Source organism: Ixodes scapularis, unplaced genomic scaffold, assembly GCF_016920785.2.
Source record: "Ixodes scapularis isolate PalLabHiFi unplaced genomic scaffold, ASM1692078v2 PGA_scaffold10__122_contigs__length_95168666, whole genome shotgun sequence".
Lineage (NCBI taxonomy): Eukaryota > Metazoa > Arthropoda > Arachnida > Ixodida > Ixodidae > Ixodes > Ixodes scapularis.
In genome coordinates, this window is record NW_024609836.1 from 62,399,416 (window position 1) to 62,411,558 (window position 12,143).

The following is a 12,143-nucleotide window of genomic DNA, read 5'->3' on the forward strand; positions in this document are numbered from 1 at the left end:
CCCGGTCAGGATGGTGACGACCGATGATGGTGTTCGCCCGATGGTAGTCCCCCGGGAAGTCGAATAAGAAAAAAAAACTAAAAGTTGTTCGATCCCGCTGGACACATTACGACGTTGGTAGGTTTACGGTGGCCAGTGTGGTCACGTTTATTTTCAAAACCAAACGACAAGTCAACGGTAATATACAAAACTTCCAAAATTAAAACCCCGTACTTTAGTCCCCAGTCTCAAGAGCCGAATTCCCCGAGAACCCTCTCGGCAGCCCTTTTCTAGCCTCGTAGATGCCTCCTTTCCCTCCAGAGATAGACCAATCACTTCAAATTTCACCACTCCCACGTGGTACACTGCCGTCCAATGGTCGGCGAGCTGTCATCCTGTCGCTGTAACCGTCAAACCTAAATTCCCCGTAGGGTTGTTCTCTGCAATTTTTCCAGTCTGACTGGCGCCAACCGCTAAGTTATTGCATCGGGCAAAAAGCGACAATTTTACACTAAGCGGCGAAACTCTCTATATACAGGCACATTCGGCTAAAAGCCACAACCAGCTGCAAGAAGGGATCTGTCCGAGCGGACTACCGAAACCCGAAACGTTTCTTAACGACCGCGGGGAAGCCGCTCCCCACTCCCGGCCGCTCTGCCCCCGCAAATGCTCCCTCCAAAACGCCGACACTTGCAAAGAAAGCTAGACAAAAAATAAAACGATGCCGACGCAACTGTATAAAGATTGACTTTTCTAAAACAAATCTTACTTATTTCTAACAAAATCCTTCGTTACTTAACACCTCCCCACCAAGAATGTTGCAAGTACACTTGCTGTTCGCGCAACATCTGTCCCCCTTTTCGAGACAGACGCGTAGCATACGAAAACAAAACAACAACAGAGGAGCTATACCCCCTGCCAAAAAAAAAAATAATCTGTTGGGCGACAGGGAAAACCAACAACACAAAAAAAAAAAAAACCACAAGCAAACACAGTCCGGTGAGACCCAAATCCGTACGTTCCAGTTTGCACCATGACCAGTATTTATACAAAAGCAGAAAAAAAAAATTAACGTTGGCTACAGGCAAGAAAATGCTAACGCGAACAAAAAAAAAAAAAAAGGTTTGCTATACCTAGCCTATACCCGAAACTGTTTCTCCATCCCTGCGCGTCCCCGTCGTCTCAAATGTCTCGCGTGACCGAGGCAAAGGTCTTACCCCCGCACTCAGACACGCGGAGGCCGGTTTGTTCCCGGAGTCCACGGCTGTATGTACTAATCCAGGGCAGTTCTGCTTCAGGTGCCCCAGCCTCCCACACGAAAAGCACCCTTGCAGTCGAGGTTTCTCAACCCTTCGCTGGTCGCCCCCAACTTCCGCAGGTCCACCCCGCATGTCCACCTGTGGCCCCTCGGCCGCCCTCTGGGGCTCCCAGTTTCGATCGCGCTGGCTCTCTTCGAATTTCTCGGCAAGTTCCGCTACTTCCTTTGGCCTTAGCCATTCTTTGGTTTCATTCTGAAGTACGTAGGCCCGGACATCATCCGGCATGACATGTTTTAGCCGATCTGAAATGATCAGCTGCCTTAGATCATCTAGTGTCTCTACGTCGCGGCTCTCCATGTAGTAGCCGAACATGGTAGTCAGATCGGTAGAGAACTGTGCCCACGACTCCTCTTCTTGCTTGCGTGCGACATGAAACCTCCGCTTATACTCATCCGGAGTCATCCTGAGCTCGTCGAGGATAATGTCTCGTAGCTCCTTGTACTGCAATACCCGTCCCTCTGCTCTGTTTGCCACAACGGCGCTCGCTTTCTCGTTTAGAAAGGGCAGAATGAGTGCCCCGTGTAGGTCCTGTGGAACCTCACAACTCACCAACATTGTTTCAGCGCCTTTAAACCATGCAGGTACCAATGTGTCCGTCTCGGGCATTGGCGCCAGCACCGCACGTAGCTCCTTTGCATACCGTTCGACTCCCCCCGTACCCCGAGTGTTCTCTTCATGCGGCTGCCCCTTTTTTTTTAGCTGCTCTAGTTTTATTTTTTCGAGTTCTATCTTTAGTCTCATGAGTGTTATCTCAGCACTAAGGCCATTCGAATATGTTGGCTGCCCTCCCTCACTGGTGCCAGCGTCTGGTTCCGAGTTGGCGCCACTGAGGGAAGACCCTGGGGTCTTCGATCTAGTCTCTCTGGTCATGGTGAGCCTCGGAGAAAACGGGAATGGGACTCACCCACTGTTGCCTGGCAAAATCCAATTAGCTGCTCCTCCAGTCACCGCCACCCACTTGCCGCAGTGTCCCCACTCGGCCTGGCGATCATGCCCGTCGTCTGGAAGTCTCAGCTCATTCTTCGTTCACCGAAAAGAACAAAAAAAAACAAAAAAACAACCTCACAGACAAACAAAAAAAAAACGCAAAATTTTCCGGCACCACCACGAAGTTCAGTACTGCAGCGACGATCTCGTCTCTTCTCTTGAGGCTTGCCCCGATATTCTGTCACCGCTCGCTGAAGATGCTTCGCCGGTCCGCAGGTGAAGCCACAGGTCGTCCTGTTCTCCGACGTAGATGACGCCCAGGACCACCTGTCAGCTGCCACCACTCCTTTTGGGTAACTGTACCCCCCCGGGCTTCTCGCGTAAATATTGCCACGGTCCTCACTCCGGCAGGAGCGAGCCTTGTCCGCAGTCCAGCAGACGACTTCTTTGGGTAACGTACCCCCCCGGGCTTCTCACGTAGATATTGCCGCGGTCCTCACTCCGGCAGGAGCGAGCCTTGTCCGCAGTCCAGCAGACGACTTCTTTGGGTAACTGTACCCCCCCCGGGCTTCTCACGTAGATATTGCCGCGGTCCTCACTCCGGCAGGAGCGACCCTTGTCAGCAGTCCAGCAGACGGGACCCTTGTCTGCAGTCCAGCAGACGCGACCGTTGCCCGCATTCCAGCAGACGAAACACTAGTCGTATAGAGCCCAGGTACGCTCCGCCGACCTCCGTTGATGCCGTCATTTTCGCTCACCGCCCGTCGCAGGAAGTCAGCAGGATCCTGTCGACTGCGCCAGTCAACTTTCCGAGGGGGAAGGGGCCCGGTCAGGATGGTGACGACCGATGATGGTGTTCGCCCGATGGTAGTCCCCCGGGAAGTCGAATAAGAAAAAAAAACTAAAAGTTGTTCGATCCCGCTGGACACATTACGACGTTGGTAGGTTTACGGTGGCCAGTGTGGTCACGTTTATTTTCAAAACCAAACGACAAGTCAACGGTAATATACAAAACTTCCAAAATTAAAACCCCGTACTTTAGTCCCCAGTCTCAAGAGCCGAATTCCCCGAGAACCCTCTCGGCAGCCCTTTTCTAGCCTCGTAGATGCCTCCTTTCCCTCCAGAGATGGACCAATCACTTCAAATTTCACCACTCCCACGTGGTACACTGCCGTCCAATGGTCGGCGAGCTGTCATCCTGTCGCTGTAACCGTCAAACCTAAATTCCCTGTAGGGTTGTTCTCTGCAATTTTTCCAGTCTGACTGGCGCCAACCGCTAAGTTATTGCATCGGGCAAAAAGCGACAATTTTACACTAAGCGGCGAAACTCTCTATATACAGGCACATTCGGCTAAAAGCCACAACCAGCTGCAAGAAGGGATCTGTCCGAGCGGACTACCGAAACCCGAAACGTTTCTTAACGACCGCGGGGAAGCCGCTCCCCACTCCCGGCCGCTCTGCCCCCGCAAATGCTCCCTCCAAAACGCCGACACTCGCAAAGAAAGCTAGACAAAAAATAAAACGATGCCGACGCAACTGTATAAAGATAGACTTTTCTAAAACAAATCTTACTTATTTCTAACAAAATCCTTCGTTACTTAACAGGCAGGAAGAACGAGCGCTGTGTACAGACATCGGAATGCACTCGCCGGCATTCCGCTGGTCACGCGCGTCACTAAACCTAGCAGGCGGCGAGACCTGGATAGAGTACGATTTGTGTGCGTGGAAAAGTTCAGCCGAGAGTCAAGCTCGACTCCAAGCACCACAGCCGTACTGGCTCGGCTTATCACGTGATGCCCAAGTTTTAGAGGAGGTGGTTGGAGAGAAAATAGTGGGCGACTTGAATTAGTGAAGGTCACTGTCGAGCACTTATTTGCATTGATGGGGAGATGGTGCAGCTGCGTCCAGTCCAGACAACGATTTAGGTCAGCCTGTAGACTGACGTAATCAGCAGGAGAGCGGATGGGTTGGAGCAGAGAGATGTCGTCGGCGTATAGGATAGGAGTTGAGGCCAAGTTATCTGTAATGCTGTCGATGAAAATGGTGAATAGGGTAGGGCCAAGGACGCTGCCCTGTGGGACGCCAGAAAGGACAGGAGTAGCTGTTGAGGAAGCACCTCGGTAGATAACTCGCTGGGTACGGCCAGTGAGAAAGGAACCGAGCCAGCGAAGCAGAGGCCCACGCAGCCCTTTTAGCTCAGCACTCGCCAACAACCCAGGATGGGGGAGCCGGTCAAAGGCACGAGAGAGATCTATCTGGACCAACTCAACGGGTGTGCGGTCATCAAGGTGTGCACTGACGATGTGGACCAGAGTGCCAAGGGCAGTTTCACAGCTGCGGCCGCGGCGGAACCCATGCTGTGAGGGTGACAGAAGGCTATTGCTGTCAAGGTGCAGGCGAATCTTAGAGTTGAGAATTCGCTCAAATGTGCGGCACAAGACTGAGGTGGATGCAATGGGGCGGTATGAAGACAAATTATCAGGACGAGCACCATGTCCTTTGTGTACCGGCGTGACATGGGCTACCTTCCACAGACTAGGGGTAACACCTGAGTCCAGTATACGCTGGAACATCCGGCAGAGGGCCGGGGAAATGTAGGGGGCTGTGGTCTTAAGTACAAGAGGGTGGATACCATCGGGGCCCGGATTCTGGGAAGGACGAAGTTGGGACACCACCTCAAGGACGTTGTCAGTAGTTATCGTAATGGAGGATAAAATGGATGTAGGCTGACCAGCTGTGGCGGCTCAAGGGACAGTGGTAGTTGAACTAGAGGGGGCCAGCGAGTTTGCACAACAATCGGCCCAGACCGCAGCAAACTGTTTGTTAAATGCTTCAGCTATGTCGGATGGGCACGAGAGTAAGCCGTTAGCGACAGAGAAGGAGGGGTGCAGCGCCTGCTGCCGCTGCGAGTTAACAAATGCCCAAAATAATTTAGGCTCTTTGATCGCGCGAGCGGCGATGTCCTCAGTGTAAGCGCAGTGAGCCATACGTATACGTTTCTTGACGTCACGTTGGATGTCCTTGGCAGCGGCGAGATCCTCTGGGCAGCGACTCCGTTTCGCCCTCCGGAATACTCTTTCTGTTTGTAGAGGGCAATGATGTCTGATGTAAGCCAGGGCGCGCTACGTGGGCGATGGGCACGCTTGAGTGGCACAGTGTCGCTTGTAAGGGCGGTCATCAGCGAAAGCTCGCGCTGCACAACCCAGGATCCCTGGGTTGTGCAGCGCGAGCTTTCGCTCCACGTGCTTCGAGATGGTGTGTGCTAGCCCACTCGGTCACCGATCCCCGTAAAACTTGGATTAAATGTTTTCTGGGCGTGACGATGTAGCTCTCTTATTCGGAGCACCAGACGACGCGCATGCTTTAGATACGGTGTTGGACGCCTCAAGGGATATCCTTTAGCTATTTCGCGGCCTATTTAAACATTTCAGTAGGACGGGAGAACGTTTCCTGCGATATAAAGTAAAGCTCCAGACAACTGGCAACGAGTATTATATAAGCACCAAGATGGCGTACATGTCGTATGTATCTCCCTATGCTGGTTCACACTATTGCGACTGCGGACGACCGCGTGTCTTAAACACCTTTTTAAATTTTTTTCCGACGAGAGAACAAACTTGCGCCCAGTGTTAAACGGGTAGTCGTTAAACACATCACATTTTCGTACATTTTTTATATTTTTCGCGCGTCATTCTTTTTTTCTTGGATCGCCAAACTTTCGCCGATGTTATAAACGACGATTTTTCTTAGCTAGAACGGGCATTTGATCTCGAAAATGCCCCAAAACCTTCGCTCTAGTCAAGTGCAGTTACAGGGTGGCCTCATAGATGGCGCCAGCGTGCCAGTGTGTCGTCGTAAGACATCACAAGAAATCGGTCCTAAGCAGACAGAAGCGTGTGAACTTGACTTGGAGACTAGCTCATTCAGAGTGGCTCTGGCTCGATGGAAATAAAACGACAAAAAACGCAAAACAAACAAAGGGGGAAAAAGAAGAACTGAGACCAATGTTGGATGCTGTAGTGTCGGCTAGAGAAGACGTGTCGGAGGACCCCGTGGTAGACGAATCCCGGAAGACCGATGTCCTCGTCGACGATCATTCCTTTCCTTCTGTACACGCGCAGTGCCCTCTTTCTTCGACTCTTGTTCCGGCTGACGCTAACGACCAGTTTGATCAAGTACGAGGGTTCGAATTCTCCCCTATCTAACGGTGGGATCGCCACAATTGAGATGGATGCATAGCCGTTCATCGTGTAGGATGGGAGGGGGGAGCGGTTGAGCGCAGAAGTCGGGATCTTTAGCTGGTACACTCCTCTCGTGTACATCCTTGAGCTTACAGTGCGGTGGGAGCTAGGCGCTCGCCGAACCAATCAGCAGCTTGCCTTTCGTCACGTGGCCCCGCTCCCTCCAAGTAGATGTGGGCAGGAATGTAAGGACGCGGATAAAGATCGCGGCTTGTGGTTCGTTCAACGAGCACGTAGACTCCACCGCACTCTTAGGTTGGGGGTGAGGAGAGCATAACGGCTCCACGACGCTCCCCCTTTTTTATTTGACATTCGTGCGGGGCTTGTCATTACACTTATGTGGGCTTGTACGGTTTATCATGTCCGTGCAGTGGCCTGGAGGCAGCCGGGCATTTTTCGGAGAGCCTCGGTGACTTGTGGTTCAGGGCGGAGCGGCACGATGATCGTTCTGAGGGGCGGTTATGAGGCCGCTTCGTATGTTTCTTTCTTTTAAAGGTTGTCAAAGTGCGGTTTTCTTCTTGCCGCTGTGCCCACGATATAAAGTAGGTTGAGAGCCTTCAATATCAACTCTGGTTATTAATAATAGAAAGAAGCTCCCGCAGTTTCGCGCATCGGATTCCTTGGTCCTGGACGGACGGTTTCTGTGACCGCCTTAGTATTCTTATGGAATAATATTCTCGTGGGAATAACATAATGCACAGAGTAATTAGCATCGATATATTCTAACAAAGCATAACCACACCGATGGTTTAAGAGTCCTAAACCATCGATGTAGCTATATTTAATCGCTTTCCACGTCCAGCAAGTTCTCGTCGGCCTCTTTATATTCGTCCACAAAATAGGTCTCAAGATTGCGACCTTACTTAAAATTATACATATATTTGCTCATGTTTCACGATATTTGCTGAGCGAGGAATTCAAGACATTATTGCGAGGGCGGAATTATCAGAGTCTCACAAGAAACACACACACAAAAAAACGGGAACTTGATTTGGTGCATAGGTCACTGCTAAATTTATCGTGAAGACTGAATTCGTGTATAGGTAACGCAACTTCAGGTCACGTGACGTCCGTGCCCCAGCTATATTTAGCGAAAAAAGTATGGACGGATTTTAGTAGTGAGGACAGTATATTCTGAACTGATGAAAATGCACGCTTTATCAGTTTCCTTTCAGCTTTCATCAATCTTTTTCATCTATCTCAAAAACAGCGCAACCGCGAGCGAGAGTCGAAGATACAAAGGCCCCACTAAATACCTTGCGAGAGTAAATTACTTTCCGTTATTTACGAGTCTTTAATGGTAAAGAAAGCGAGCACGTTGTGGCCGCACTTTGATGAATGGTGGCGGCAATGTGTGTTCGTGTTGGCGTTATCCGGCAGAGGGCGCCGTTATCTTGGGTACCTCGTTCGTCGCTTGTACGACGGTAGAAGCGCGGGCTATTTTTTACTCTGAATTCGCTGCATTCTTTTTTCGTCGTTTCAAATACAAGGGGGTGCAAGAGGGGTTCTACAAGCGGTATTCACGGGAGGGAGAAATCCGGGTGAATTCTCCCCAGAGACCTACAAAGAAAAGCTTGTAGAGTAAGTCAGCAGGGCAATCTCGGCCCCCTGATTGGCGCGTTTTCATGAACGTCACATTGCCTGGGTTAAGGGGATGGGGGGGAGGAGGGGGGGGGGAAGAAGGAAAGGGGAAGTGCGGTGCATGTTGAGGTACACACGCCTCAGTTATTCACGCGTTAGCTTTTAGCCGGCTCACAGATTTGTTTACCCGTAACTAAATATGGCTAGAGGCTAGCGCGTGGATCAGTGAGACGTAAATTGGCAAGGCTGTGCGTAAAAATCTCAATTATTCACCAAATATGAATTTGGTGGTGAATTTGACCTTGTGAAATTTCGAAGTGTTGCTCCCCTCTAGTAAAAAACGAGACCAACAAACTTGCCAGGGTGACGGCGTTCGCAAACGACTCTGTCATCCCCGAAAGCGTCCGCCGTTCACCCGGGCAAGTTTGTTGGTCTCAATTGTCACGGAAATAGAGCTACGCTTTGAAATTCCACAAGCTGAAATTTACCATTAAAATACTCGTTCGATGAAAATTTGAGATCGGTACGTGCAGGCGCTGAGTTTTACGTACGATTTTAGATTTAGCCTTGACATTTATAAAAGAACTAGTCGATTAAATTTTGCGAGCAGGTTAAACAAATAGCTCGCTATTAAAAAAAGCTTGCTTTTACTGTAACTTGGTCAAAAATTTATCGTAAATTTGCTGCCGGTACTGCCTATAACATGAAGCCTAGTTTAATGTAACACTTTGAACTTTCTCATTGATCGACGAGAACTTCAATTGTGCCGCCGGTCACGATGGGCGCCCCGGCGAAGTCAGCCGTCCATTCATTCGCCAAAACAGACGAAGTCGTCCGTAGTCAACGCATTCATTGAAAACAAATGTAAACTAGTCGATCGCGTTGGATGGAGGAAAAACAAACGCTGAATGCCTCGACTGACTGCGTTCAGATAGCCAACATAGCTTGGAGCGGGCAGAATCGAAAGCAAGGTAATCCTCCAAAAGCGTTTCTCCTGCTTCCCGATAGATGGAGCCCAACATTTGCGGGAAACAGAGCCGTTTGCACTGAGAGAGTTTTGCCTACTTAAGGAGATTTCGACAGTCTGGCAACCACAGCAGCGTGGTCGGACAACCGAGGGATGACTACTTCCGTCCGCCATTTCGGGGCTCTGACCTCATAGGAATTACATTATATTTCTCAGGAACAAAGAAGTGAAAGAAGTAATGCCATTTTGTGTTATCGTGAAATCCACTGGTTCTAGCGGGCAACAAGCAACGCCCATTGGCCATACTCTGTCAGTATAAAAGGCTCCGCCGGGAAAGGCCCATTTGACCATGTGAAACCGCGTTCGTGACAGGGGAGGAAGACACAAACAGACAATAGATAGGAGAGCGTGAAAGAGACAGAGGCGACAGGTGAGTCATCCGACCCATTGTTTCCTGCGTTCGGCCCGTTGCGTCGCAGCCGTGGCAGTCCATTCGCTCCCTGTCCGCCGATGTCAAGTTCGTTTGCCAGACCGGAAACAATACGCTGGTGATCGTGGCTTTGAAATAAAAACAAAAAGCAAGCACAATGAGCGAAGGAAAAACAGCACGCTGAGATGGCGACTGAACGGTGCACGGCTCGGTCACTGTTTCTAATGCTCACGGAAGGGCAGCCGTAGCCAACACCGACTAGAATAGTTGAGTGATTCGGTGAATGAGTGCTTATTAAATCCACGAATTACGATGCCTTCTAAGTAAGGCGAGGTTTTTGCGACGCCGTCACAATGAACTACGGGGACAGCCAAGACGCAACACACAACTACAAACAGTTCCACTGCACCGTGTCTAAACTGAGCGTACTCAGGGAAATCACAGTCCGCTCAGTTAGGGTTAGGAGGGACGCCGGTGAGTCTAGCCTCAAACTCAGTGACTGGGCTCGAAAACGGTTTGTTGCCCCTGGGGTCGAGTGTTCTTTGGAAAGGTGTATACGATACGCGAAACTCTACGGTCAAGGCTATCGGCGCGCAGGCGCAGTAGGGGCTTCTTCGTTGCGGAGTGCTTAGCGAAGGGGAAAGCGCGGTCTCCGAAAACTTCCTGATGTGACACTCGCACATCAGGTCACGCTACCACATCGGGTGGTACTATGACGTCAGTTGAATTCCCAGTCAATTTAGCTGACAAATGTTTCGGCTAGATTTAGCGAAGAAAATTTCCCATCAAATTTAGTGGGAAAATTATGACGTGATATAAATTGACGTCACTTGACAGTGTGACGTCACAACGTAAAAACACTGTGACTCCTCACTAAATTTAGCGGATAGGTTTTCACGCTAAATCTGGAGGCCCACGACGCACACAAAACACAGAGGAAGATCCGCTACAAAACCTCGCCAATAAAAACTGTCGCCGTGAAATAAAAGAAAAAAGTACAGAGCCTGCATGACGTGTATATGGGAGCTGCGAGGGAGCGCATATTTACGACGGGCCAGAGGGTCGGTGCTGGCCGCGCAGAGTGCCTTCATCCAGATCGACTGCGTGTTTGTCGGCTGTTTGTGTGTGTGCTTGTCTGTCTGTCGACGTGCAAGTTCCTCGGCTTCCGAGGTCGGGTGTTGCCCCCTCGAGAGGCTTCCTTCCTGGTGGTGCCCCTTCTCGCACGGCCGTACACACACCGTCAAAGCGACTCGCACACTACGTACCGCAAACAACGAGCACAGTCCTTCTCCGCTTCTCAGCCAGCCAGTTCTTTCGGACGTGCCGTCTTCTATGGCTCGCTCGTGACGACGCGTCTATTCCCTTCCTTTGTTTCCTTATTTTATTTTTGCTCAACTTTCTCTCTTTTGGCTTTTCTTTTGTACTCCATTACGTTTTACACGGAGCCCTTTCCGCTTACGTCCTTACGTGGTTTTATTTCTTGTACTTTCTTTTGTCTCACTTTTTTACAGTGCACGCGTACTGCGTGTTTGCACGCTGCGAGATTTTCGTTTTATGTATTTCTTTCGCAGTGACGGCGTTGGGCCGGCGTCGTCCGCTTCCGCGACGTCGCTTCGCGCGTGTGCGGCTCCGTTATACGGCGAAGTTTTACGATATTGGCTAACCTTCCCAACATGTCGGGGAGTTCATCGTGGCCCAGTACTACTAGAGCAGCAAACAGAAATCACTGACGCAGGCTAACCTCAAGCACTTGCAGCACGCCCGCGAGAGGACCTTTGCCAGTCTCTCGGTGATCGTAAAGTAAGAGCCTGCCAGTTATAGCTTCGCGTGCATGTTGCACCTGCTTGAGGTTGGTCGGTGTCGGTTGTTTGTCGCTCTGGTGAGACTCGAGCACTGGATTCCGATTTGCCGTGAACGTAGGGCGCCATTTCGTCGGGCGTATGATGCGTGGCAGATGACTTTTTGCTTCTTGCGAGTTCATGACAGAAGCGTCGCACGTTCATCGCACTGCGACAGGAGTGGTGTGCGCTGATTGGACAATTAAATAATGTCAGTCGATGGAACTGACATTAAGTTTTACTTTGTGGGTATAATTAAGGAAGTGCATTTTCCCATTGTCATCAACCTAAAATACAAAACAAAAGTTTTTGTTTTTGTTTTGGCGTTGAAAACACGTAACTTATAGCACCTAGAACATCGATCAGACGTTGTGATATTGTCCCTGGATGAAGTCATTTACAACCTTTATATGCGTAACGTATAGCACGCGATGTACTCAAATTCTTAAGACGCTTTCTTTCCGTCTGTTACTGTGCTGCTAGAATCATCCGGGTTCGGGGAGTCCGTTCGAGTATGGTGCCTGGAGCGGGTCTCCGACTGGTGTGTTTAGCATCCTATACCGCCCATACATCAAAAGTGGTCCGAAAGTAGCAACAAATGACGTCACAGAAGCCGGAGTGTCATGCTGTTGCCTGTCGCGATCCTGGCGGCTGGCCGTAGAAATGCTGGCGAAAAGAACGAGCGAACGCGAGTGTCGCTGTCGTCGCGGCTTCCTAGGCGTCCCAACTTCCGACTGCTTTAACTTCCGTGGACTGTCACAGTATGGTCACAGTGGAGAGCGACCTCCAGCAGAACAGGCGTCTGCTATAAACACCACAACTGTTGAGACGCCGCCAGGATCGTGATCGGCGACAACATGA

The 12,143-nt window shown here is 50.4% G+C and overlaps 1 protein-coding gene and 1 pseudogene across 1 annotated transcript; both read right to left on the bottom strand.

The window, feature by feature from the left end:
• Positions 1–1,112: 1,112 nt before the first annotated feature.
• LOC115325247 lies at positions 1,113–2,168 on the bottom strand. Its single transcript, XM_029985953.2, has one exon. It carries the CDS (start codon positions 2,166–2,168, stop codon positions 1,113–1,115), a length of 1,056 nt encoding a protein of 351 aa, XP_029841813.2.
• Positions 2,169–4,476: 2,308 nt separating this feature from the next.
• On the bottom strand, positions 4,477–6,472 carry LOC120837890 (annotated as a pseudogene).
• Between the last annotated feature and the right edge of the window lie 5,671 nt (positions 6,473–12,143).

What these genes read in the sequence shown, in the direction of transcription:
- LOC115325247 (XM_029985953.2), bottom strand. Translation starts at nt 2,168, where the DNA reads ATGACCAGAGAGACTAGATCGAAGACCCCAGGGTCTTCCCTCAGTGGC.